This window comes from Anopheles gambiae, chromosome X (assembly GCF_943734735.2).
Source record: "Anopheles gambiae chromosome X, idAnoGambNW_F1_1, whole genome shotgun sequence".
Lineage (NCBI taxonomy): Eukaryota > Metazoa > Arthropoda > Insecta > Diptera > Culicidae > Anopheles > Anopheles gambiae.
The window spans coordinates 5,770,832-5,797,238 of NC_064600.1; the positions used below are offsets into that span (position 1 = coordinate 5,770,832).

Genomic DNA, 26,407 nt, shown 5'->3' on the forward strand with positions numbered 1-26,407 from the left:
TTCTACGATAGGTGAAGTAAGTTAGGTACTGTCTTCAGTTTTATTGCTCCATTTGCTTCCTTCTAATTTGACAATTTGCTTGACATTCTTGATCTACTTGTTCGTGAAGGCGAGAATTTCAATACTAAGAATTGACCGATGCATTACTGTTGCCAGTTGGAGGTGTTCCGCATGGTGGAGATGCATATAATCCCAATATACCTGCGCTTTTCTTAGCCTGGAACCAATGATGTTACCTTTCATTCAAGTGAGTCATTGAAACGGATTTAACTCGTTATAAGGGGTTCTACTGCAGGTGTATAAGTAAGTGACAGTATAAACAAACTTGACTAAGGAAGAAGTGTTTGCAACAAACAAAACCGTTGGGTTTCACAATGAAGAACACCTTTTATTCGTTACACTTTCTTTTTACGCGGGAGAGGTTGGATAGCATCTCTCCCTCCTGAACGCATGCAACTACTTTAGCCGTGATGGTTAACTGGTAGCCGGTTTGAATATAGCATTCGCGATTTGACGGCTGTGTTGCAGCGGAGGAGCAAACAATCGTTATCTTACAATATATATATGCCATTTATCTAATACAAGTGTTATAAAGTGATCTGTTTGTTTGTTGGTTTTTTCATAATGTTTGCACACATGCACACCATTCTTATATTTAGTTAGCGTGATTTAGGGAAAAGTAGCGTAAATAGCTCTTTCCTCCTCTGACTCTTTCTTCTTTTATAAGGTTGAGATTTGATTGAAGCGTACCGTATGCACAATTCCCCAAGCACATTGTCCTCTAGAGTTGCCTTTGTTCTGTATTTTTTGTTTGTTAAAAATGTTCTTTGCGCTCTCCCGCTGGCACACGAGAAGAGTAATTTAATCTATACACAATGCATTTGCTCGTAATTAAGCACCTTTTTGCAAATTATTTGCGCGTATAAAACCACCCAATAAATATGACATGTAGAAACAAAATACAAAAATATTGCCCACTCCGGATAACTGCGCCGGATGATCGAGATGAAAGCAGAAATACATACATTAAAAAAAAAACCCTTTGATAAAATGTATAACACATACACGAAAATTGCGCAACAAGACACTCCAGAGAACGAAGTTAAAATCCCATCGCTCTTGTTTCAACCAAAGAGCGCCATGGAGAGAGGATTTCCAGTGCAGAAAAAAGTGCTTCTTACTGCGGCGGCTGACCGTAGTAGCCGTAGCCACCCTGCGGCGGCGGACCTTGCGGACCGGGCGGCGGCATCTGCGTGTTGGGCGGGCGCTGCGGATACTGCGGATAGCCGGCCTGGGCGGGCGGATACTGGCCCTGGGGGACGGGCAGCGGCGCGTACGACTGCTGATGGTAGGGCGGATGGGGCGGATAAACACCCGGCCCGGCCGGTCCCGGGGCGCCCTGCTGCTGCTGCTGTTGCTGCTGTTGGCCGGGCACGCCGGCGCTGGCTGGTTGCTGCTGCTGTTGTTGCTGCTGCTGCTGCTGGTAGCTCGAAACGGGCGGCTGGCCGTGCTGCTGCTGCGCGTTTGGTGGCTGGGCGTTGTAGGCGCCACCGGGCGGCATGGAGCCCGCACCGGCCGACACCCCGCCCGGATTGGCGGTCGGGTAGGAGGAGGTCGTGGTGGCCGGTATGGCCGACGACGGTACCACCCCGCCGGCAGTGACGGCCGTCTGTGGTGGTTGCTGCTGCTGCTGCTGCTGCTGCTGCTGGCCCGGATAGGCGGCTGCCTGTCCGGCAACGGTGCCACCGGCCCCGCCCGCTCCAGCCTGGCCAGCGCCACTGGTCGGGATCGGGCCGGCGGCGTTCGGTGGACCGCTGCCCGGATAGCCGGTCGCGTACTGGGGCTGCTGGGGCATCGGGTACCCGGGCGTCTGGGCCGGATAGCCCCCGACCTGGCCCTGCGGCGGATGTCCGCCCTGCTGTCCCGGGCCGGCCGGCTGCCCGTACGGGCCGTTCGGACCGCCGGCCGCTGCAGCCGCTCCGGCACCGGCCCCGCCGCCCGCGCCCGGATAGCCCGGGTAGCCGTGTGGGGGCGGTGGGCCACCGGGACCACCCTGGGGCGGATACTGGACGGGCGGCTGTCCGGGCGGACCGTAGCCCACGTGCGGCTGCGCGTTAGGCGCTCCCGGCGGCAGACCCTGCTGGTAGCCCTGCGGCCCAGCTCCACCGCCAGCAGCGGCTGCCCCACCGCCCGCTCCCGGATGCTGTCCGGCGGTGGTGGCGCCCGGGTACGGTGACGCCGGCGGCACCTGCCCACCAGCCGAGCCGGCCGGCGGTACGACCCCTGCATGGTGGCCGTAGCCCTGCGGTGTGCCCGCATTCGGCGGCCCGTACCCCTGCACCTGGTTTGGCGGCCCACCGTACGGCGAGTAGCCGGTTTGCGCACCGTACGGCGCCTGGTTCGGGGGCGGATAGCCCGGATAGTGCGAGTGCTGCACGTTGTAGGCCGCCCGCTGCTGGTAGCCGGAGGTTTGGGGCGGTAGCGGCTGGCTCGCCGGCTGCTGCTGCTGCTGCTGAGCACCCTGCGGGCCGGGAATGCCCGCGGCACGGATCGCACCGCCCGGGCCGACATTTTGCTGATTAACGAGCCCTTGCTGCTGTTGCTGCTGCTGCTGGCCACCGACCACGGGCGCGTTGGACACCGGTGGCATGGGCCCGCCGGCAGTGCCAGGCGCACGGTAGCCGCCCTGCTGATTGCCACCGCTCCCACCCATCACCACATTCTGGCCCGGCTGGTTCGGGCCCGGTGGTACCGCGTTCGGGCCGAGCCCGGCGCCCGGAGGCATACCGGGCTGCTGCTGGCCCGGCTGCTGCTGCTGTTGCTGCATACCGGGCGACGGATTCGGTGGCCCGTGGGGATTGTGCTGCTGGCCGGGCGGCCCCACCACCCCGTTGCTAGCGTGCGGCTGGCCCTGCTGCTGGCCCGGCTGCTGCGGTTGTTGCGGCGCCTGTCCGGGCTGCGGATAGCCCGGCATTCCGCCCGGCTGCTGGCCCGGCCCTTGCATCATGCTCCCGTCGTGCGATGGCGGAGGAGGCTGCTGCTGCTGCTGCTGCTGTTGTTGCTGCTGTTGTTGTTGCTGCTGTTGTTGCTGTTGCTGCTGCTGCTGCTGTATCGCGTGCAGCATTTGTGGCGGCTAAAAAAAGGCAAAACAAAAGCGGGATGAGTGAAAAAAAAAGTGTGCACGAAAAATACGATAAGGGGAAGAGAACCAAAGAACGCACCGGAAGCAGCGAGGAAACGTTCTGCTGCGGGTCGGCCAGGTTCGCCAGGTAGACGAGGTTGCGGTGCAGCGCCACCTGGTACGACATGCTTTCGCTCGACTTGCCCGCGTACTGGAACTCCTGGATCGTCTGTATCAGGCCCGCGTTCTCGTCCAGTATCTTCTGGATGTGCATCGAGCTCGGCGGCGGACCCTGGCCACGGTTCGGCGGGTTGCCGCTGCGGCCCCCGCCCGGACCACCACCACCCGCCGCTTGCTGTGACTGTTCAAGAGAGAGAGAGAGAGGGAACATGAGTACAGCGAGGCCTTTCCATCACGGGGCTCGTCTTACCTGCTGGGAGTAGGCGAGCGACATCCTTCTGCACTACGGTATACAAGTGTGTGCGTGCGTGAAAGTGTGCTACGTCACTTTATTCGCTTGCGAACCACGTTCCGCTGTTGTACACTCGTCCGTAGCGGGTGTGTGCGTAATTTCCGGACAAAAAAAAGAATTTCACCACCAAAAAAACGACACCGGCGGCACAAACAACGCTACACGGCCTTTGCTTTGGTTTGGTGTGCGTCGCTTCCTCCGTATGGTGCGCTGCCTTTGATTGCGCTTTGTCGTCATACACTACTGTCCACTAAAAGTACACACACACACACCGACGCAAGTAGGTCCGTGAGAAACCCTTTCTTTTTTTTTTTGCTCCTAACCCTGCATCACGCACTCACGATCGCATTCACTATTTGCTGCTCACACAAAAAGGTTCAAAACGGACGCCAGTCGAGTGGCGATCTGGAAGCATTGTTCTTCTTCCTTTTTTCTTCTTCGCCCTACGCACGGGCACGGGATTCGCAAAAAATGGCCGCCTGACAGCAGCTGCCGTGTGCGCTGTTTACAACTGGTTCATGTGACAGTATTCGTGCTCTCTTGCTCTCTCTCCTTCGTTGTCCCACTCTGCAGCGAGTTGTTATCATATTTAAACTCCGTGAAATGTGTGATAAAAATCATAGTTTCGTGAATTAAAAATATTCAAAGTTATTTTTTCAGCCAAAGGAGCAGCAAAAGCTCACAATAATATTAAGAAAATATGTTTGGTTTTGTATCATGCAGTCCGTTTGTTTACATTTACCGACGGCAAAGCGCGGTGTGTTGACAGTTGCTGTGACCTTGTCAAGATTCATGCAAGAAAAGGTTTGCGTCAGTGCAGGGGTTTCGATCAGATTGCGACACGGTTCTCGACTTACGCGGATTCGGAGATACGCGGTTTTATAAATTTGACAGATTAAATGTCAAATAAATACAATTTGCTTCAAGATCGGTATAAATTACATTTTTGCTAACAAATTGAAACCGCTTAAATGCCAGAAATATTAGAATTTTCTGCACGAATGTTAACAAATAAATGATGAAGTATATAAAAGTACTACATTAAATCAAAAACTCGGAGTAATCAATAGAATTTTAGTCAAAAAACGTGAAATTCGATATTCGCGGATATTCGAGTTAGAGCCTTTCTACATACAGCGAGAATGCTGCTGAGAAAATAACTGACAGCATGCTTTGACAGCGACTGACAGCATTTTCGGTGAGAGAATTCTCCTCGGCATGCAAAGAACGATGGAGCTGAGAAAAATTGAATTGGCAGTTTATAGCGATCGATCAATTATAGTTTGCATTTTGCCGTCTAATAATCGTAGATATATTATTAAAAAGTAAAAGAAATTTTTTTGGCTTCATTTTAGCGATTGAAATGGATTTTTTCAACATCATTTTAAAAGTCTCATCTCGGCGCTTTTCAGAGAGCTTCTACACACACCAGCGTGAGAAACCGGTTGTCAATTCTCTCACAGCCATCTCTCAGCTGCAGTCTCGGTGTATGTAGAAACGCTCTCACGCGAAAAAGTATTCCGTGCATGAGGGATAAACTGACAACCCTGTAATTTACACATTTGCACAAATGATCTTTTGGGTTTACATGTGTTCTTTCTATTTCCTTCTAGTATGAGTAAGATCGATTGATTTTGGTCTAACTGTTAAAAAATAGCAATAATTAACGCAATAAGGCATTTCCTCCCTTATAAAAAAGTATTTTATCTATCATTCGAAAAGCATCACCTCATCCATATACACATACACACACACTCACACACACCTACACACATGACACACTGGCCAAACAACAACATGTCACAGGCCGTCAGTGACAGCAGCAGCAGCAGCAGCACAAAAAACCCCTTCATCTTGGCTGTGTGTGCGCGGAGAGTGATACCAGCGAAACTGCTTACGTCATAAAAGCAATCGAAACACGAAAGTATTACTCGGTCGGCAGCAGGGAAGCCAGTCCGCGGCGGTGCACCAGTACGCGAGCAAATCGTTTCCTCCGGCGGGGAAGAAGAACAAGCCAGCCAACGGGCCAACTCGTCACCGAACGGGAAGCTGCACCGAGCCCTGCACAGCGGGAGGGAAAATCGCCTCGCCTTTTGTGTACCCTGCACACACACACACACGCGCGCGCGCCTCCGATGATCGCAAACGCGGTGAAAAGCGCATCCGGATAGAGGGAGACAGAGAGGGGTCATTGTCGCTAGACCGAGCAGGCCAAAACTGGGCCAAACGCCCCCCCCCCCCCCCCCCCCACTGTCTAAGTCGATTGCACCTGGTGGCCCTACCGCCTTCCTCACTCTACTTCCTGGCCACCCAAACCTCACTTTTCTTACCGACCACATCCACAGGGCGAAAGAGAGCGAGAGCACACACCGTTGAATGTCTGTGCGTTTGTGCGTGTGAAAAACAAAAACAACAACCAATCGCATTTTCCGTTCCTCCGCTTTCCTAGACAAGGGTACGAAGAGCCGTAAGCAGAAGCACATTTTGAGATCTAACATTACTATACATCACTCGGTGCTTGTTTTTCTTTTTAGGTCGTTTCCACCACCCCTCGGCAGACACAAACAAAGGAGCCGCACAAACACACATACCACACCCTCCTCCCCACCACAGAAAGGAAAAGCGCTGCAAACGATGGGCGAACCGGAGTACGAGAGCGTGGTGCTGGTGAAGCAGGAGGTGTTTGTGTACAAAATTCCGCCGCGCCAGAGCAACCGGAGCTACCGGGCGGCCGACTGGAACCTGCTCGACCCGATCTGGACCGGGCGGCTGCGGATGGTGGCCAAGGGCCGGTCGCTGTGCGTGAAGCTGGAGGACAAGACGAACGGCACGCTGTTCGCGAACTGCCCGATCGAGAGCTACCCGGGCGTGGCGATCGAGGCCGTGTCCGACAGCTCCCGGTACTTCGTGCTGCGCATCCAGGACGGCAACGGGCGGACCGCGTTCATCGGGCTCGGGTTCGGCGACCGGTCCGACTCGTTCGACATGAACGTCGCGCTGCAGGACCACTTCAAGTGGGTGAAGAACGAGGAAAAGATCGAGAAGGAAAAGGTGGAACCGAAGCAGCAGCTCGATCTCGGCTTCAAGGAGGGCGAAACGATCAAGATCAACATGAAGATTACGGTGCGTGGGAAAGGCCCGGCGGGAGGGGGGAAGGTGAGGTTGTTTTATTTACCTTTTTTTTCGTTGGTGCTCATTTTAGAAAAAGGACGGCTCAGAGGCCTCGTCCCGACTGACCGGGAAGAAAACGGGCGCGGGCGGTTTGCTACCGCCGCCACCGGGCGGCAACAAGATCAGCCCACCCCAGGCGAGCTCACCTTCGCATCTGCCCGCCGCATCATCGACGGCGGCCGGCGGCCAGACCGAGTGGGGCGAATTCACTTCCGCTGGGTAAGTCATGCTGTTGCCCCTGACGCATCTCAACTTTTTGTTTTTTTTTTGGTTCGGCTTTGTCTGATAAAGGCCCGGCTTTTATCGCCGCACAAGCTCAGCCCTGTAAACATTCATAATGCGATCGCTTTATCGTCACGCTGTGCTTACTCTCTCTCTCTCTGTCTTTCCCTTCATGTTTTAAGGGTGCAAAGCACAACGGCAGATGCTGCGGCCGCAACACCGAGCAAAACCAACGCCAACTGGGTACAGTTTTAGGAAGGTGGGCGTACTCTGGGCGAGGGCGGTTGGACCAGCGAGATTTACGCGGGGGTATGGGCAAAACATTGCAACCACTGAAAAAGCTAAAATGGTTTGTCCCCGGTAAGTAGTGGAGGATGATGATCAGCTGCGACTGGCGGCTGTAAAAACGGAGGGGGAAAAAAGAGAGCAGAAACGGTTCGTTGCAAAAGTATGTAAAACGGTGCAACACTGTACTTTAAGTCGGAACTTGGCTAGACGATAGTATGATATCGAACGTGCGTGATCTTTAAGTTTAAAAATCTAGAACCACACACTCACACTCTCACACACACACACACACACACACACACTTTAATAGAAACGGATAAGCATTAATACACCATGAACATCAGTGAGCGGACAAGGATGGAAAACACTCAACGAGCGCAACAAAAAAAAACGTGGAACACAGAAACCAATCACACACATACACACACACATAGACCCGTGCGATTAGAATAGAATGACGTAGCAGAATAATAGTACGCGGGGATGGCGCGCGCATTAGGGCTGGGGAGCCATATTGTAGGAATTCACGCATTGATCGCGCACGTGTGTGGTGCTGATGTCCTGATGTGTGTGTGTGTTTATTTTCTTGTAGCAGGAAAAGTAGCGGAAAATTCGCTCCCGCGTACCATTAACACAGACACACGCGCGTATTGTTCTCAGCATATATATATATATAATATATACATATATACACAACCACACGCATATACATATACATATATATATTACTGGAAAACGCTTATGTATGTATGTATGGGGCTGAAGGCGCGTGTGAGCTCTATAGTCGTGCATGTGTCGCTAGCTGCATATGTATATACCACATATACACACGTAACCCCTAACAAGAGAGATACAAAAAAAAAACTATATATGTGAATGGGTATATATATAAACATAGGAAATAATAGAATTGTTTAAAATTGAACTTTACGTTAGGGGAGACACAAGAGAAACCCTCGAAGCAACGGAGCCGTTACTAGGAAAAGGCGCCCTTTAGGCAAACGGTAGGAAGCTCTGCAGCAGTGGGGCAGAGAAGGCGAAGAAGCGGGAAAGAAGATGAGATGACACACACGGTTGAAGCGCTAGCTATATTATACAGGTGTAGTAGAAATTTTGGACAGGACGAATGAGAAAGGAGAAAAAGCAAGAGAAAAACTCAGATTTACATACCTATTGTTGCTATTGAGATACACAAAAAAAAAAACAAATACTATCTCCCATAACCCACTCGTTCCTTCTCCATAAATCCCTTCTTGCCCCTACCCCCTTCCCTTCGCGTAGCGAAAGCTGGCAAGTATATATGTTATCTAATATTGTAGTGCGCAAAAAAAAGATTAGTAACGAGGGCAAAGAGAGAGAGAGAGAGAGAGAGAGAGAGAGAGAGAGAGAGAGAGAGAGAGAGAGAGAGAGAGAGAGAGAAAGCAGGAAAGAAAAAGGAAAAAAAAATGAAAACAAACCCCGTTCAAAACCGAGCGCCGTAAACCGCGTTTACTATCCCGGTCAAGAAGTAAATTAGTGGCTGTTATTTTAACGATATTTCGCTACGGCCGGCCCCGACCGACGGGAGGGGCAAAACGGAAGCAAAAGCGGCACTGGAGTTAAATGGAGAAGAGAGGCGGTGGTTACGCGATAAAGATCTGCTGCCCAGACAAAGCTGGGTAGGGTTAGGGCGCGCGCGCGCGTGCGTATCAGTTAGCCAGTCGTGTCGCTTTTGTGCTTTTCTCGCATTATTTTTGTCTTCTTCTTCTTCGTTTTTGTGCCGCCGCCGTGTCCTTTTTCCATGACGATTTAACGCATCGATCGACTGCAACATTTTAACCACCGTGCCCCCCACCCCAGCAGCCCGGCTCTTGCGCAGCGCAGAGTTAGGGGTTGGGGTTGGGCCGGGGGCGTGACTTAGGCATTCCTTAGCATTTTCGACGCTTCGTTTCGTGCGCTTTTAGTTGTCGTTGTTTGTTGAAAAAGCATTTCCTTTTTGTACGTGTTCTTATATATTGTGAGTTTAGTGTTTTTGTTTGTTTGTTCGTGTTTTTTTTTTTTCTCTCTCTGGTACCGAGACGCGGAAAAAGCTAGAAGTTGTTTTGCGGTTTCGTTACACGTTGCAAACGTTGATTATATATAGATTTAAAAATGGTATACAATACGAATAGGGATTTGTTCGTTTTGCTTTCCGGAGGAGATTCGTCCAAACGTCGATGAACTCCCCGCGTTAGGGGTATAATCTCTCCCACAAAACCCATAAAACACCCCTAGGGAGTTGATCGATTATTTGTTTGTCTTGTCGGAACGGGGCTGCGTGAGATTGCAGGAATGTTCGACCTTCTTAGAGCGAGGGTGTGGCGCGAGCGCCCTTTTTCGGTCAGGGTTAGGAAATCGATCGCCTTGGGAAGATGGCGAGGGAAACCGAACGGAGGTGGAACGAAGCGAGAGCAGAAAGTATATGTAATGAAACGAATAAAAACGCAATTGTATAGTTGGATCACCAAAACACACCCAGTAGTCGTGTTTGTTAGTGGAAAACCTTGATTATTGTTTTTTTTTATGCGCAAGAGTATCATCTCATCATCACAATGTCGTACATACATAAAATCCGCTCAATAAAATTAGTAAAAAATGCGTTCAACAGCAAAAAAAAAACGGGTTCGCTTCGGACTATCGCGCTTCCGCTGTGACATTTGCTCGACACATTAACTCAACCTTGGAGCACATAAATGATATTGCGTAATTTATTAATGTTATGCCCTTTAAATAGAATAAAAAAATCATCCCTTTCTACCGCTGGTTCTAATAGTAAACTGCACACTGCCTACTAACTAACGTTAAATTAACTTGCCTAACAATTCCGGCCCTGTGGTATCGCTCCCGTGTGTCCTAAACGATTGACCGTGCAACAATACAACTGCTTTTTTTTAGTGAATCAACTAGCACAGCAGGACCGAAACAGCGACGGAAATTTGTTGAAATTGCACCCGTTGCGAATGGGAGGGGTTTCTTGGTTCACACTGCTCAATACTTTTTGCCTTTGTTAAACCAGCTGAGCCGTCGCCTCGGTGAGGTGTTCTGAAAATCACACAAATCGAAACAGAGTTGGATTTTTTTTTTGGAGGGAAGAATGTTCATACAGTGAGTAGTGGCGACTTGTTTGAAAGTTGCAGTCACAGTAAAAAACAACCTCACACACACACATATATATACATTACACTAGTTGTGCCTAATGGCTAGAATACGTGCACAACGGTTCAAGAACAGGCAAAAGGCTACTTTCTATCGTAAAACGAAGGGATATCTATATCTAATCTAAAAAAAATCTGCCAAAACATATGCCTGGTTCTATGTATGGAACATCTTCGCATGCATTTATGTTTTGCTGGTTAAAAATTAATATACACAATCATGATTACTGTACGGGTTTCTCTCGTGCCTACAGTCACAAACTAAATACCTTGTTTTTTGCTTCTAAATTCCTCCCACTTCATACTGTTTTTTGTTTGTTTTACCACTGATTCTACTAAAACGAAAGGGGGGGCACCCGTTTCCCAGATGCTCACAGCACACACCGCGTTGGGCGTTACACGATGGGAATTTCAAAGATAGTACGGAAAGAATTTCTTCCTGCTAGTTACCTCATCGCGCGGCTGGAAGTTGCTCAGCAGGCTGGACGCACTCATCATCTGCTTGAACTTGCCGGGCGTCTTCGTCCGCCCGGTCCGGGCCGCCGATGCGTCCTGCGCGGCCGCACCATTCGCGTTCGTGTCCCGCAACGCATCCCGGTACTGCACCTCGGCCGGGCCCGGCATGAGCGGACCGTTGAGCGAGAGGCGGCCGGCCCGCTTGCTCGGCGTCGGCGGGCCGGGCCGCTTGTACGAGGTGATGCCGCTAACCTTTCGGCGCGTTATCAGCCCGGTGGAGCTGTCGTCGAACGTGGTCGAAATGTTATCCTAAACACGTTATAGCAACACGCCCACATTAACACACATACATACATACACACGCACAAAACATTAGGAGAAAAGGTGGAGGGGGAGGGGGGGGAGAGCACGGAAGCACGTAACGGGACGTAACGGGTGGGACATGGACATGCAGCATTGGCTTACCCCAGTGTCATCCTGCGGCGGTATACAGTCCGGTGCGAGGGCCATGTAGTTGGTGCGGAGGTGCGGCGGCTGCCTCGAGTTGCGCCGGGACAGCTCGGAGTAGCGGTCGAAGTCGGCGTGCATCGCATCGGGCGGCGTACAGCGGCCATTCTTCAGCTCGGTCAGATACATGTTATCGAACAGCTCGCCCACTTCATCCTCCATCTGCAGATTGGAGCCTGCAAGTACAGCGCATATGGCACACAGCATGGATTAAAAAGAGTAGAAAAAACGATACACGCAGACGGAACGAAAAAAAAAAAAAACAATCCACTTACGAAGGCTGGACTGGGAGGGCAGCATTAGCGACTTTCGATCGCTGCCCTGGTGCTCCTCGATCGTTTTCAGCCTGAGCTGCAGCAGCTGGTTCTCCTTGCGCGTTTCTAGATTGCGTTCGTTCATTTCGGCCAGCTGCTTCTGCAGCATGGTGCAGCGCGATTCCAAGTTTTCAATCTGTAAGTGCAACAAGTGAAACAGCACGCACGTGAGATTCGAAGCCACCTTTGGGGTTTCCCGCGTCACGTACCTTTCTGCGGTAGCCTTCCGCCATTGCTGCCAGTCCCTGTTTGTCGTGTTCTAGCTTTGTTTTCGATTCTTCGTGTAGCTTTACCTAATTTGAAAAAAAATGGGGTAGGAGAGGAGAAGAGAAAAAAAACGTCCATCGCGGGTCGCGTTCAGTTGTTTGCTGTTTTTTCGTTTTTTTTTTGTAGTATTTCAAATTCCGCTGACCACGTGGCACAATTGCAACTGAAAACCCCGAGGAGGCAAAAAGCCAATATCCAAAATGCCATATTAAGGCACTAACGATGGTATCAAACGTAATGTCATAGACAACAAAAATCCTTGTGAGTGAGTTCAAACGAGTCTATCTTTATTCAACAAACAACCAATCAATAACGATTATAATGTAGGCAAACATATCCGCGAATACTACCGTTTTTTTGCAGTATTCGAACGGCTTTTAGCAACTTATCCACTTCGATCCACCCACACACGCACGCACACACTAACACACACATACACATCAGCACTCTCAAAAGTATGGAGGCTGTTTGGGCTTGAGTATGAGTTCAAATTGATCCCATGACGAGGCAACGGTGGCAACCACCGTCGCGCAAAGCAATACGATTGGGATGACACAGACCAAAGACCATCCGGATCGGCCCGAATGCTGTAATTAGAAGAGAGAAAGAAAAAAAAAAGCGGACACCACAGAATCAGGATTACACACCTTGCCACGTGTTTGATGACGAAACGAGTTAAAATGATGGAATTAGAGCAAAGGAAGACAAAAACCGAAATACCCAAAATGTGGATCGTCTGAGGGGGGTGGGATATGGAGAGCATGCTATAATGTTGTGTCGGTGCTAATGATCGATTTTGTTCCCATCACAAATCCCCTGGACGGGGGTGGGCCTCAAGTACAAAAAAAAAACTGTCTTGCAATGTATGTCCGCGTGGGTCGTGGGTGCCTTAGGGCGCGAAATTCAACCAAGTCAGCGTGGTATGCAAGAGAACAGCTGCTACTACTACCACTACTACTACACCTCGACTACTTACCATATGATTCTTCATCTTCTCCATGGTGTTCTGGTGCTCGATCCGCGACTCGTGCAGCTTCTCGTGCAGCTCCTTCTTTAGGGCGGCACGCTCCTGGGCCCATTCCGCTTCCATCTCGGTGTGCTTCTTCCGCGCACAGTACAGCTTCACCGACAATATTTCACAATCCGTGACGTACTGCTCGTTCTCGGCCAGTACCTTGTCGTACTGTGCCTTCAGCGTTTCCAGCTGCGCCTCCTTCGCGACAATCTCCTGCTGCAGGCTGGGCAGCTGGCCACCATCGTCGGACAACTTCTGCGCCTGCTCGGTGCACTTTGCGGTCAGCTCTTCCGCCTGCCGTTTCGCTGCCAGGTACTGCCGGTTGAGCTCTTCGCACTTTTGCCGTTCCTGGTCGAGCTGTTGCTGCAGCACGGCTAGCTTGTCGGCCGTTTCCGCTTGCTGGCCTACCGCTCTTTGTCTCTCCTTTTCGAGGTCGTGGGCGAGCTGCGATTTCGCTTCCTGGACGCTCTCGAGCGATCGGCGCAGCGTGTCCGTCTTCTCGTCCATCGCCGCTTGTAAACGAGCGACCTCTTGCTGTAGGCTGGTCTTTTCATTTTCGAGCGCCAGACGGTCCAGATCCTCTTCCTTTGCCTTTTGGGACTGTTTCGTTTCGTACTGCAACTTCAGCTGCTCAAGTTCCGCTGTCTTGCCCGCAAGCTGCTGTTGCAGATCGGACACTTCTGTCCGATTTTCCGATAACGATTTCATCAGCTTTGTACACTGCGCATCTAGATCGTCGGCCTGCCGTTTCATTGCTAAGTATTGACAATTGATTTCCTCCGATTTTTCTCTCTCTTCCTCCAGGTTCTGCTGCAGTAGCGATATTTTCGCAAGCATTTCCGACCGCCCACTGTCGCCTAGCTTTTCCGCCAGAGTCTTCGCCTCGTCCATTGCCTTAAGTTGATGCTTCAGATCCCCGATTTTAACCAATTCCAGTTCTAAGCTGTTCGTGATTTGCGTTTTGGTTAGCTCGAGCACTTCTAACGATTGACGCAGCGCTGCATTCGTAGTCTTCATATCATCAAGCTCCTGCGTCAGCTGCTTCTTCTCCACTTCAAGCACCTCCGTCCGACGGTTTAGATCAGCTGTCTTGGCGATTTCCTTTTCCAGATTGTCTGCGAGTTGGAGTTTAGTTTGTTCGATCGCTTTCAAAGATCGTTGGAGTTCGGCGATGTTCTCACTCATCGATGTTTTTGCAACTTCAAGCTCCTGCATCAGCTGCTTCTTCTCAACTTCAAGCTCCTCCGTCCGACGGTTCAGATCAGCTGTCTTGGCGATTTCCTTCTCCAGATTGTCTGCGAGTTGGAGTTTAGTTTGTTCGATCGCTTTCAAAGATCGTTGGAGTTCGGCGATGTTCTCACTCCCCGATGATTTTGCAACTTCAAGCTCCTGCGTCAGCTGCTTCTTCTCAACTTCAAGCTCCTCCGTCCGACGGTTCAGATCAGCTGTCTTGGCGATTTCCTTTTCCAGATTGTCTGCGAATTGGAGTTTAGTTTGTTCGATCGCTTCCAAAGATCTTTGGAGTTCGGCGATGTTCTCACTCATCGATGTTTTTGCAACTTCAAGCTCCTGCAACAGCTGCTTCTTCTCAACTTCCAGCTCCTCCGTCCGACGGTTCAGATCAGCTGTCTTGGCGATTTCCTTTTCCAGATTGTCTGCGAATTGGAGTTTAGTTTGTTCGATCGCTTTCAAAGATCGTTGGAGTTCAGCGTTGTTCTCACTCATCGATGTTTTAGCAACTTCAAGCTCCTGCAACAGCTGCTTCTTTTCAACTTCAAGCTCCTCCGTCCGACGGTTCAGATCAGCTGTCTTGGCGATTTCCTTTTCCAGATTGTCTGCGAGTTGGAGTTTAGTTTGTTCGATCGCTTTCAAAGATTGTTGGAGTTCGGCATTGTTCTCACTCATCAATGTTTTAGCAACTTCAACCTCCTGCAACAGCTGCTTCTTCTCAACTTCAAGCTCCTCCGTCCGACGGTTCAGATCAGCTGTCTTGGCGATTTCCTTTTCCAGATTGTCTGCGAGTTGGAGTTTAGTTTGTTCGATCGCTTTCAAAGATCGTTGGAGTTCGGCGATGTTCTCACTCTCCGATGATTTTGCAACTTCAAGCTCCTGCATCAGCTGTTTCTTCTCAACTTCAAGCTCCTCTGTCCGACGGTTCAGATCAGCTGTCTTAGCGATTTCCTTTTCCAGATTTTCTGAGAGTTGCAGTTTAGTTTGTTCGATCGCTTTCAAAGATCGTTGGAGTTCGGTGATGCTCTCACTCATCGATGTTTTAGCAACTTCAAGCTCCTGCATCAGCTGCTTCTTTTCAGCTTCAAGCTCCTCCGTCCGACGGTTCAGATCAGCTGTCTTGGCGATTTCCTTCTCCAGATTGTCTGCGAGTTGAAGTTTAGTTTGTTCGATCGCTTCCAAAGATCGTTGGAGTTCGGCATTGTTCTCACTCATCGATGTTTTAGCAACTTCAAGCTCCTGCGTCAGCTGCTTCTTTTCAGCTTCAAGCTCCTCCGTCCGACGGTTCAGATCAGCTGTCTTGGCGATTTCCTTTTCCAGATTGTCTGCGAGTTGAAGTTTAGTTTGTTCGATCGCTTCCAAAGATCTTTGGAGTTCGGCGATGTTCTCACTCATCGATGTTTTAGCAACTTCAAGCTCCTGCGTCAGCTGTTTCTTCTCAACTTCAAGCTCCTCCGTCCGACGGTTCAGATCAGCTGTCTTGGCGATTTCCTTCTCCAGATTGTTTGCGAGTTGCAGTTTAGTTTGTTCGATCGCTTCCAAAGATCGTTGGAGTTCGGCGATGTTCTCACTCTTCGAAGTTTTTGCAACTTCAAGCTCCTGCGTCAGCTGTTTCTTCTCAACTTCCAGCTCCTCCGTCCGACGGTACAGATCAGCTGTCTTAGCGATTTCCTTCTTCAGATTATCTGCAAGTTGCAGTTTAGTTTGTTCGATCGCTTTCAAAGATCGTTGGAGTTCGGCGTTGTTCTCACTCATCGATGTTTTAGCAACTTCAAGCTCCTGCATCAGTTGCTTCTTCTGAATTTCAAGCTCCTGCATCAGCTGCTTCTTTTCAGCTTCAAGCTCCTCCGTCAGACGGTTCAGATCAGCAGTCTTAGCCATTTCCTGTTCGAGATTGTCAGCAAGTTGTGTTTTGGTATGTTCCAACGCATCCAGCGATCGTTGCAATCCTGCATTGCTCTCATGCATGGATGTCTTGACCAACTCAAGCTCTTCCGTCAGTTGTTTCTTGACGACATCTAGCTCCGTATTCCTACTAGTTAGGTTCCGCGTCTTTGCCATTTCCCTTTCCAGATTGTCGGCAAGCTGAGCTTTGTTTTGTTCGTTTGCGTCCAACGATTGCAGTAGCGCCGCAATCTTTGCATCCGTTGAGGCCTTCGAAGTTTCAAACTCCTCTTTCAGCTGGGACTTTTGGGCCTGCAGCTCCTGATTACGACGAGTCAGATCCTCTACCAACGCCCGTTCCATTTTCAAACTAGCTGCAAGTTGTGTTTTGTTCTGCTCGATCGCTTCTAATGATCGACGGAGCTCAGCGTTCTCCGCGCTCATCGAAGCCTTTATCTCTTCACGCTGCTTTACCAATTGTTTCTTCTCGTTTTCTACCAGCTCCATAATGGTCTGGTACTTTAGCAGCTGGTCTACGAGTTCCGCTTTAGCTTGTTCCAACGCGCGTCCTAATGATTGTTGCTGCTCGGCCACCTTCTTATCCATTAAAACCTTTGCATCTGCTAACTGCTGATTCAGCTGTACTTTCCAAGCATTCAGTTCGTTCGTCGTGGCCTTTTCCCTTTCCAGATGTTTCTCGAGCTGCGCTTTGGCCTGCTCGCATGCTTCAAGTGTTTGGGCCAGCCGCTGTGCCTCCGTTTGCATCCGCGCGAGTTCCTGCGCGTGTGCCTTACACTGCTCCTCCCATCGCTGTTCCAGCTCTTGTACCTTTCTGTTCAGGCACTCATTTTCGTGCTCCTTCTCCTTTAGCTTCACGTCCACAACCGTCGCCGCCAGCGTTTCCGCATCGTTGCACAGGCTATCGTTGCCCGGGGTCACATTTTTAAACGATCTGTCCAAAAACTCGAACGAACTTTCCAGCGGCTCCATCGGCTGCCCGTTGGTCAAGTGGTTTTCCCTGATGAAGCGCCGCAAATCGTTCACCGCTTCCGCTAGGTTTTGATTGGCGCCGTCCTTCGCGGCCAGCTCCTCCCTCAGCGCCTCGGCCGTCAGCTTCATCAGCTGATTGTCCTCCTCGAGCGTGGCGTACTGTTTCTTCATCGCCCGGTACCGCTCCATCTCCGTGCTGGCCGTCTCCTTCGCCCTGCTCAGCTCCTCCTCCAGCGCCTCGATGGAGCGGTTCTTCGATTCGAGCTGCTTCTGCAGCTGCTCGGTCGCCCGGCCCAGCGGGTGCGCCAGATAGTCCACCGCGTCGCTCATGCACACGCACGCTTCCTTCAGCTCGAGCGCGCTGATTTTCGCCAGATTGCGCCGCTTCTCCTCCTGCAGCTCCTGCACGCTCTGGAGCAGCTGCTCGATCTGCCTCTCCTGGCTGGTGTTTTCGGCGCGGGCCGTTACGAGCAGCTCGGACAGATTCTTCACCTTCCACTCGAGCGCCACACTTTTAGGCGTCACCGGGGACGGTTTCTTCATCTCGCGCTTGCCGTTCGGCGTGCTGGTGATCATTTGTACCGCGCTTTGGCAGAGGGTAGCGCTGGACCCGGCGTCCGCCCTGCACGCGGGCGCCGATCGTGCTGCGTTCCCGAACGCTCGCTCCAGAAACGCACGATCGATGCGCATTTCCTTGCTGCCCTCCGACACGAACGAGTGGAGAAACGCTTTCATGCTGTACTGGAACGGTTCGTCGAACTCTTTGCCAATGTTTTGAAAGTACGGCACCGGGTGCTTGATGCAGGAGAAGTAAAGCATCAGCGAGAAGACGTACACGTACTCGCTCTCGGGAATCTCGCCGCCCGGGCCCAACCGCAGCTCGAAGCGCGGAAACTTGGCACGCATAAACTCCGCGACGGTCGCTTCCTGCAGCTCGTACGCACCCTTCAGCTTGCTGCGGAAGCTGTCGTAGCAAGCGGCCAGATCGATGTAATCCTGGCCGGGGTTCAGGCCGGAACGTTCCACCTTAAAACGAGGAGGGGGTGGGGGGAAAGGAAACGAAAAGAGCAAACAGCAACACAAGCGTAGGTTAGTGGCCGGGCTTCCTAAAATACATAAGAAGCAAAGAGAGCTTCCTCCCAAACGGATCAAATTTACCCATCGCAGCACCACCCCACGCCAGAAGCTTTCTTCCATTTTCGGCGACGGAACTTCTGCCATTTTTTGCACACACTCACACACACACGAAAATATCAAACTTGGTTAACACTACAACTATTGCTTCTCTGCAGAAAGCTACGAAACGCACGCCATCGGTAACCCGATGGAAAGATGATTGAATTGCAAACCGACCGGATCGGCGTACGGTGGCGTTGTTGATCGGCTGCGACTGGCAATGGCCGTTATCAAACAAATTTGAAGCATTCAAGCAAACGTCACCGTTTCGGTTGGCAGCTGCCGAGCACCTGTCAAACGGTCGTGTACGATGCTGGCATAAACAATTCTTCTGTTCGCAAGCTATTTGCCAAGCTGTCTAATTAATAGTTAATCTTAACTCTTTCTCTAAATTTCTTACTTTATTGCGCCAATATAAACAGTTACCACTTCGGTTCATTTTGTTTAGCGTTATTTTATTTGCGGCAGAGAACAGTGTCGAACCCTAGCGAACAGTGCCGAACCGGGATCAGCTGTCATCTGTTTGCTGTCACGGCCACAACACGGCCGCTATATGTCAATGCCGGTGTTTGTTATTGCCAAACATGCCGGAACGCTTTTTTGCCCAAAAGGTAGTGTATCGATTTTGTAACAGGAATCCGTTATTTCCTTGCTTGCTCTAACTCTAAGGCGCCCTAACAATCGGTGCAGCGGCGAGAACGAGCGGCGTAAACATAAACACCATCCTGAACCCTTTCCCAGAGGCTGGCCGCGTGGTAATGTTTAACTGTTGCTCCAGGTCGCATTTTTTATTTGATTGGTTTTAATTCTCTTTTTTTTATTTGTAGCACGTGTGTAATTTTGTAGCCGCCTGCGCTACAGAAGAGCAACGAAACGAACGAGAACCAATACTGCCAAATAAAAGCGATACCTGTTTCGCAAGCACTACAGGTACGGGTTTTAGGACGAACATTATTGACCAAACTACACATGGGAAAAATGAAGTTTTCCTTGGAATCGATTCCGGCTAGCTTCGACGTTTTCTGGAATCAATTCCGGGATTGGGTAGGCCCAATTCCGAGTTCCCACCACTAGACCAAACCCGGGCAGTAACAGAAAGTCAGAATAATTCTAATAATGGGTATGGGGTACGACAAACGGTCTCAGGGTAGTGGCAAGGCAGGTACAAGGGCAGGACTTAAATATCTGAACCAACGAAGGGCGTCGATTGGGTTTGAATGGGTTTAAACAACGGTAATTCGGGTTTGAGGATGTTTTATTAAATGCATCCTTCTATTCTGTTCTTTCCCTTTATGGTATCGCTTATTGACGCTGGATGATAGGATGATATGTAATGCCACATTAGCAACGAAACAAGCTCTGTAATGACAAGAGCCAAAGGCCCTCAGAATGGAAGAAAGTTTATCTAATGCTGTTAGGGATGAACCCGCCATCCGGCAGGAAACGACAACGATGGAGACAGACTGTCCAAAAGATGAGCAGTGCCCGATAGTACCCGAGCCGGACAAGCTCCCGACCGTGCCGGAAGTGGCGCAAAGTCAATCCACACCCGAAGCCCCACCGGAAGCCGACCGAAGCGACGAACCGGACAAACCGAACGGCACCCTCTCCAAGCGGCAGCGCAAAAAGCTGCTCAAGCTAGAGAATTGGGAGCAGCGGAAAAAGGAAAAGCGCCAGAAGGAGAAGGAAAAGATGAAGGCGAAGCGGCAGGAAGCAATCCAGCAGGGGCTGCCGGTGCGCACCGGTCCGAGCCGGAAGGAGCTGAAGCGGCGAAAGGTGAGCTACGGCGAGGCGACGATCGAGGTCGCTGTCGACCTGAGCTTCGACCAGCTGATGATCGACAAGGATGTGGCCAAGTGCGTGAAGCAGCTGCTGCGCATGTACACGCTCAACCGGCGCTCGGTTCGCCCGGTGCCGCTGCATTTCGTCGGGATCGAACCGGGCGGTGCGGTCGAGCGGCATCTCGCCCGCAACGATGGCTACCGGCACTGGGACGTGCGGTTCAGCAGCGAGCACTTTATGCAGCTGTTCAAGCCGTCCCGCGTCGTCTACCTGACCAGCGAGTCGGAGCACGTGCTCGAGCGGCTCGAGCAGGGCTGCGTGTACGTGATCGGCGGGCTGGTCGATCACAACCAGCACAAGGGCCACTGCTACCAGCTGGCGCAGCAGCACGGCATCCGGCACGCCCGGTTGCCGCTCGCCGAGCATCTGGTGATCAAGACGCGCACCATCCTCACGATCAACCAGGTGTTCGAGATACTGCTGAACGTGCACATGGGCAAGGAGTGGCAGCAGACGCTGCTGGAGGTGCTGCCGGCCCGCAAGGGCGTCACGCCGAAGACGGTGCCGGTGGCCACGCAGGATGGTGCGAACGCGCCGGAGAGTGGCAATGCGGAGGACTGCCAGGCAACCGCCGAGCAGAGCGGTTGAACAGTTTTGTCGGTTGAATTGTACAGAATCAGTTTTTTACTTCTTCGTTTTTTTATAGTCTTTATAGTGGCAGGATTATAAACAAACGTGTCCTTCTCTGACGTTGCAGTAAATGCCATGTTGGTTTTACTCACTTGCTAGTTTTACATTCGAAAAAAGTGTATTTAAAAAAAGTTTATTTCAACAATAGAAAAGATAAATACGTTCGTGAAAGATAGTTGATAGACATTGCACCAACGAATGGTGCTGGTCATCCGATGCCATCGATACTTGTCTGTGGTAGTGCTATTTATGGCCATTTACCTTAGATAACGAGCGTTGAGTTGAAATACTCGATACCGTAAGGCGTTAGAAATCATTTATCAACATAATATTTCCATTTGATTGCTACAAATAAAAGAAATCAATCCTATCTCAACCCTCTGTCAATGGCAATCGAAAAAAACCCATCATTTTACCAGGCAACCTGGCGATTTTGAAGGCTTATAACTTTTGAATGCTTAATCGATGCAATATTCCGATAACAATTAAATTAACTCATGCAGTTTCTGCAGCTGTGCATAGATCAGTCCAACTCAAAAAAAATGGTTGTTATGTTATAGCTTGCAAGTTATGCTGATAGACTTGTATCATACAGTTCTAACAACCCTTACAGGCATTTTGCTGTGAAAATTTGTAAAGAATTCTTTTTGTCATATGTTGTCACTAAAAAAAAACAAAAAAAAAATCAAGATCTACAATTAGTTACTTATCCGGCGCTACATCCTCTTTGGCCTGCCTCAGGAGTTATGGTGGGAGCTCGGAATCGGACCTACCCGATTCCGATTCCGTGTTGGAAATAGATTCCGGAGCCGATTCCGTGTTCGGAATCAATTCCGGAGCCGATTCCGATGCAGGAATCGATTCCGGGTTTGGTTCCGGAGCCGATTCCGGAGTTGAATCCGGAGCCGATTCCGGAGTTGACTCCAGAATCGATCCCAGGATCGGAATCGGCTCCGGAATCAGAATCGTTTCCGGCATCGAAATCGACCTGGGAATCGCAATTCGCTCCGGTGACGAAATCAGGTTTGACTGGAATGGAGTTAGCTCCGGAATGAGAATTAGTTTTTGAATTGAAATAAGAAGTGTGGGAAGCGAAATAAGTCCGGGAACCTCGATGCGAATAGATCATTTACAAGTAAATTTTGATTCTTTGCCGTTATCAACACGTAGCATCATCAGACCCCAACGGCTATTCCTATGAAGATGCCGAAACCGACTCCGTTTCGAAGCCAAATCTGATTTCGGAGTCTTCGACGGAATCATTAGACAGTCAAACAGAAGCCTGGGTTTTATTTTTTAAGTTACGAGAGACTTTGACCATCCTATGTGTATCGATCCTAGCGCACTACCGCCCTACGAGTCACGTTGCTTACTTCTCGGGCTGGAGACACACGCGATCAGGAGAAGAAATGCGCAAGCGCTGTTTATCGCTGGTGTGCTCAATGGCAACATTGATGGGCCGGCAATTCTCCAAAAATTGAATAGGCATACAACACGACAGCAGATACTTTCAAGGAGTCGCAATTTAGGTACGCAGCATACGGATCTTTCGAGCCAATAACGGCAAAGTCCCGCATAATGAACAGCATGTTCGAACCTTTCGACTTTCATGAGAATATCAATGTCTGCCGGGAGCGGCTACGCTTTATCCAGTAGCGAAATCCAATAGCTTGTATGAATTTTACCAAGAGAATTCAATCAACGATCAGTGGACTCAGAATTGTATGTATAAATAATAAAAAAATAAAATAAAGTATACAGTAACACCCACAGCAACGCACTTCAAAGCATAAGGAATCGAACATTGCGTCAGAGACTGATTTGAAAAATAAGGAAAAAAATGCTACAAAAAAGCGCGAAAGTGAGGCAAATTAGTGTTTGAATGTTGAATTTTAATTAGTACTTTATTTTTACTGTAATCATCACACATGAGCAAGTAGGGCGCGGGCGCAGCCGGTCGAGTCACCCTTACAAGAAGAGATTATGGGATAAAGTTAGTAAAGTAATTGTGTGTTTGTGTGTATTGCACATGAACGGGCCGAGAGGCTTCAAGAGAGAGCGAGAGAGGCGCAGGGATAATCACATTAGTGTCCGGAAGATGGCAGACGTGCCTTTATCAGTGCCAATTCGCATCCTTGCCGTGCTTCTTCCCCGAACTGGCCCGACAATTTTCACTAGCTTTTCGATTGCATGTTCTCTCTCTCTCTCTCTCTCTCTCTCTCTCTCTCTCTCTCTCTCTTTCTCTTTCTCTCGCCTACTTGTCGCCCAGTGGCGTTTTCTTACGCTAAGGTAGCTAAAGACGCTTATCTTACTAAAGCTAAGGAAGAGGGATGGCTGGAGTTGTGGATAAACACACTACCCGCTAAGCAGAGGAGTTTGTGTGTGTGTGTGTGTGTGTGTGTGTGTGTGTGTGTGTGTGTGTGTGTGTGTGTGTGTGTGTGTGTGTGTGTGTGTGTGTGTGTGTGTGTGTGTGTGTGTGTGTGGCGCTATCGCGCTCCATACTCTTTGGCAATCGTTTGCACCTCACCGACCAGTGGTGGGTCACATTTCAAAGACTAGATAATTGAATGATCATAATAGTATAGTTAATGAGGGCCAGGTTGACCAGGTGACCCAGTCGTGCCGGGGCTGGGAAGCATATTGCAGCGAGATTAGAAACGACCGCGTGGTAAAAGCCTTTAAGGAGGGAAATTTTGTTTACAACCGGTCCGAAATCTCATTCGAGAAGGGGGGCTTTGTGCTGTTCACAAACGATTTGTGCGCGCGTTTTGAATTTTGGCGAATTTAAATTACTTCTCTTCGAGAGCTCTTCGAGAGAGAGAGACAGAGAGGCAATAAAAATGGGCCACCTTTATAACTTTCCGTCCCCTTTAACAGCACCAACCTGTAGCCCTATGGCCGTGTTAAGCAGTTTCTTTAAGGTTTTTTTTCTTCTTCTAACCGCTACTCTAGTGAAGTTATGGCTTAAACATTTATAATGAGAAGGTGGTGGTTTTGGGTGGGGGGAGGCGCAGGCTCGTCCTTCTGCGCTTCAGTTCAATGCGGTCTCGGCACCGCCGCCTGTCCCATCGGTACCCTTCCAGGAGGAGACGGGTATGTGCGGTGCCGGCAGACAGTTGCGCAGCATCTGCAGCAGCTGTATGGTGTCGAACAGTGCTGCAAAAAGGGAAAAGAGAGAGAGAGAAAGAGAGACAAGACAAGTGTTAGCTGCCGTTTCGGTACGATTGCGTGCTACTCATTACTTTTCTGCAAGCTTTCCGACTGCTTGCCGTACGGTTTGCACATGCTCGGCCGGATGAACGTCTTCATCTTGGCGATGTTGCGCATCAGCTCGCTGAACGCGCGTATGATCTTGTCCTGGCTGATGGCGGCACCGTCGCCGGCGCCCCGGTCCTGGTTCCAGGCGCCGCTGTGCAGCGCGAGCAGCTCGCTGCTGGCCGCCGACACGCACTCGTGCGGATCGACCGCACCGCGCATGTAGTCGGACAGCTTGTGCCCGGTGTCCATGTTGACCGTCTGCAGCGGTGGCTGGCTCAGGTGAGCTTGCATGGCCAACTGTTGCTGTTGTTGCTGTTGCTGCTGTTGCTGTTGCTGCTGCGGTTGGCTCATCATCGGCGGCATCAGTGGTCCCACCATGGTTGGTGGTGGTGCGTGTTGCTGCTGCTGCTGCTGCTGCTGGGAGGATACCACCGATGGTGGTAGTTGCGACGGTGGCTGTTGCGCTTGTTGCTGCTGCGAGGGATGATGTAGATGGTGATGCGGCACCGCCGACGACTGAAGGGCCTGCGTTTGGTGCTGATGCAGCAGTGTCGCTGCCTGCTGTTGCTGCTGCTGTTGCTGCTGCTGCTTGCTCATTACGGACGCACCGTGCACGCCCGTGCCGACCACGTGCGACGGAGCCACGTGGCCCGCCTCGAAATGCTTCTGTTTGTCCTGGAGATGCTGCAGCATCCGCTGCTTGTCGAACGCGGACAGGTTGCTGAACCCGTCGAACGGTGGCGGAGCTTTCGGCTGTACGATGGCACGACTCTGCTGCTGCTGCTGCTGCTGAAACAGTGCGGCGCTCATGTGCGGCTGCTGGTGCTGGGGCGATGCGGTCGCCTTGGCGTGCTTCGCCGCCTGCCCGAGCAGCGCCTTGGCCGGATCGCGGTCGCCCACTCCCAGCTCGAACAGACCGGCACTCTGCTGGCCGAGCTGCTGCTGAAGATGCGTCAAATACTCCGCCGAGCTCAGGTGCCCGGGCGCTGGCGGCGGTGGCGGCGGCGGCGGTAGCGTTGGCTGTGGTGCTACTCCACCCCCTCCTCCTCCTCCTCCTGCTCCTCCTCCACCGCCCGCTCCGGCACCGCTCGAGCTGGCAGTGGCGCCGCTAGTGGCGCCGAACGCGCTCGGATCGATGTACGACCCGACGCCCAGCTGGCCCTTGTAATAGCGGCAGGCCGGGCTCGGGCAGGACTGGACCACCTCGACGATGAACTCCTTCTCCATCCCGAAGCAGTCGCGCCCGATCGTGTACGAGTCCATCACGGCCCGGACCGTCGCCTCGATGCTCAGGTGCAGCCCGTGCGGCCCGGACATGTGCTTCAGCATGACCGCGTTCGCGAAGTGCTCGTACGGCAGCACGATCTTGCCGGACTCGCGCAGCACCAGCCGGCCCTGGTTGTCCAGCGCAACGCGGCTCGCCAGCGCCTGCAGGTAGGCCGCGCTGGGCAGCACCGGCGTGTCCTTCAGCTCGGCAAAGCACTGCAGCAGCTCGACCGACGGGTTCCAGCCCTTGTTCTGCAGGTAGAGCTGGAGCAGCATGTACAGCTTCTCCGTCACGTACCCGGCTCCCTGCTGGTCCGGAAGGTGTACACTGCCAGCACCGCCGCCGCCGCCACCAACACCACCCCCACCGGCACTGCTGCCCGGAGCTCCACCATTCACGATGCCACCCCCAGGCAGTGGGGCGTGTGATTTTCCAATAGGAATTTTAAGCGCTTCAGAGAAATCCATTTGTGTGCGGGTTGCTAGTTGGCCAGTACAGTGCAGAGGCAAGCTGAAATGAATTACAATTGGAATTACAGCCGCACGCTACGAAGCAACAAGAAAAAAAATATACGCCCTTTTCCTGTGTTTAAATTACCTCAAACGACCAGCGACATGGTTGCCAAAAGCACGGTTGGGATTGTTTCGGGAGCCAGTGTAATCTTTCTGGCAGTGGAAAGCAGTTGTTTTCCGTTTTATCCCACCATCGAGTCAGAGCTGAGAAAATGCAGCCTGGTGCCGTTTTTTCCCTCGCTGAGTCGATGCTTTTCCTCGAAATTCCTGCACACGGAAAAAAGACCACCCAGCAGCAGCGCACCCGTGCCCACCTAAACAAACAGAAAATATTTTCCAAGCCTGGGAGCGCAAACGGGACAGGGCAGACGACAGAGCGAGATAGCCGATTTTGACAACACGCAAGGCAAAGGTTTATACATACGCGGAGGTCAGTTCCCAGGTATCGAAATTCATGTTGTGTCTTTTCCACAATATTTCTGCAATAATGATGGCATTTCCTTCTATTTCTCTCCGCTATTCGCTCGTAGCACAATCAGGGTGCTAAATTTATACCAACACCAGTACATATGTTCTTTTTAAAGGATAATTTATGTGAAGGTCCGGGTTATT

The 26,407-nt window shown here is 51.1% G+C and overlaps 5 protein-coding genes across 9 annotated transcripts; 2 read left to right on the forward strand and 3 right to left on the reverse strand.

Annotated features, from left to right (window-relative positions):
* Positions 1 to 362: 362 nt before the first annotated feature.
* Positions 363 to 4,075, reverse strand: LOC11175778 (basic salivary proline-rich protein 1). The gene is made up of 3 exons (XM_003436922.2): positions 3,552 to 4,075; positions 3,222 to 3,482; positions 363 to 3,133 (listed from the first exon to the last, which is right to left on the reverse strand). The coding sequence occupies exons 1-3, from the start codon at positions 3,573 to 3,575 to the stop codon at positions 1,178 to 1,180; spliced, it is 2,241 nt and encodes a 746-aa protein (XP_003436970.2). The 5' UTR covers positions 3,576 to 4,075; the 3' UTR covers positions 363 to 1,177.
* Positions 4,076 to 4,147: 72 nt separating this feature from the next.
* Positions 4,148 to 8,667, forward strand: LOC1271940 (NECAP-like protein CG9132). Of its 2 annotated transcripts, XM_310797.6 has the most exons (4): positions 4,148 to 6,048; positions 6,128 to 6,716; positions 6,796 to 6,983; positions 7,169 to 8,667. In XM_310797.6, exons 2-4 carry the CDS (start codon positions 6,228 to 6,230, stop codon positions 7,239 to 7,241), a joined length of 750 nt encoding a protein of 249 aa, XP_310797.5. In that variant the 5' UTR covers positions 4,148 to 6,048; positions 6,128 to 6,227; the 3' UTR covers positions 7,242 to 8,667. The 2 variants fall into 2 exon arrangements, with proteins under 2 accessions (XP_310797.5, XP_061514446.1); XM_061658462.1 differs by having other exon boundaries at positions 5,241 to 6,048; positions 6,128 to 8,667.
* A 633-nt stretch (positions 8,668 to 9,300) lies between these two features.
* On the reverse strand, positions 9,301 to 18,531 carry LOC4576102 (putative uncharacterized protein MYH16). Of its 3 annotated transcripts, XM_061658345.1 has the most exons (7): positions 18,269 to 18,531; positions 12,968 to 18,136; positions 11,934 to 12,017; positions 11,686 to 11,860; positions 11,369 to 11,586; positions 10,898 to 11,212; positions 9,301 to 10,334 (listed from the first exon to the last, which is right to left on the reverse strand). In XM_061658345.1, the coding sequence occupies exons 1-7, from the start codon at positions 18,329 to 18,331 to the stop codon at positions 10,281 to 10,283; spliced, it is 6,078 nt and encodes a 2,025-aa protein (XP_061514329.1). In that variant the 5' UTR covers positions 18,332 to 18,531; the 3' UTR covers positions 9,301 to 10,280. The 3 variants fall into 3 exon arrangements, with proteins under 3 accessions (XP_061514329.1, XP_061514334.1, XP_061514342.1); XM_061658350.1 differs by lacking the exon at positions 9,301 to 10,334 and having other exon boundaries at positions 11,010 to 11,183; positions 18,269 to 18,530; XM_061658358.1 differs by lacking the exons at positions 9,301 to 10,334; positions 10,898 to 11,212; positions 11,369 to 11,586; positions 11,686 to 11,860; positions 11,934 to 12,017 and adding an exon at positions 12,260 to 12,578.
* A 293-nt stretch (positions 18,532 to 18,824) lies between these two features.
* LOC1271937 (tRNA methyltransferase 10 homolog A) lies at positions 18,825 to 20,829 on the forward strand. Of its 2 annotated transcripts, none has more exons than XM_310794.6 (3): positions 18,825 to 19,041; positions 19,114 to 19,216; positions 19,609 to 20,829. In XM_310794.6, the coding sequence occupies exon 3, from the start codon at positions 19,676 to 19,678 to the stop codon at positions 20,714 to 20,716; it is 1,041 nt and encodes a 346-aa protein (XP_310794.5). In that variant the 5' UTR covers positions 18,825 to 19,041; positions 19,114 to 19,216; positions 19,609 to 19,675; the 3' UTR covers positions 20,717 to 20,829. The 2 variants fall into 2 exon arrangements, with proteins under 2 accessions (XP_310794.5, XP_061514458.1); XM_061658474.1 differs by having other exon boundaries at positions 18,825 to 18,897.
* Positions 20,830 to 22,643: 1,814 nt separating this feature from the next.
* LOC11175998 (uncharacterized) lies at positions 22,644 to 26,168 on the reverse strand. The gene is made up of 3 exons (XM_003436923.2): positions 25,881 to 26,168; positions 24,001 to 25,793; positions 22,644 to 23,914 (listed from the first exon to the last, which is right to left on the reverse strand). Exons 2-3 carry the CDS (start codon positions 25,748 to 25,750, stop codon positions 23,790 to 23,792), a joined length of 1,875 nt encoding a protein of 624 aa, XP_003436971.2. The 5' UTR covers positions 25,751 to 25,793; positions 25,881 to 26,168; the 3' UTR covers positions 22,644 to 23,789.
* Positions 26,169 to 26,407: the final 239 nt, after the last annotated feature.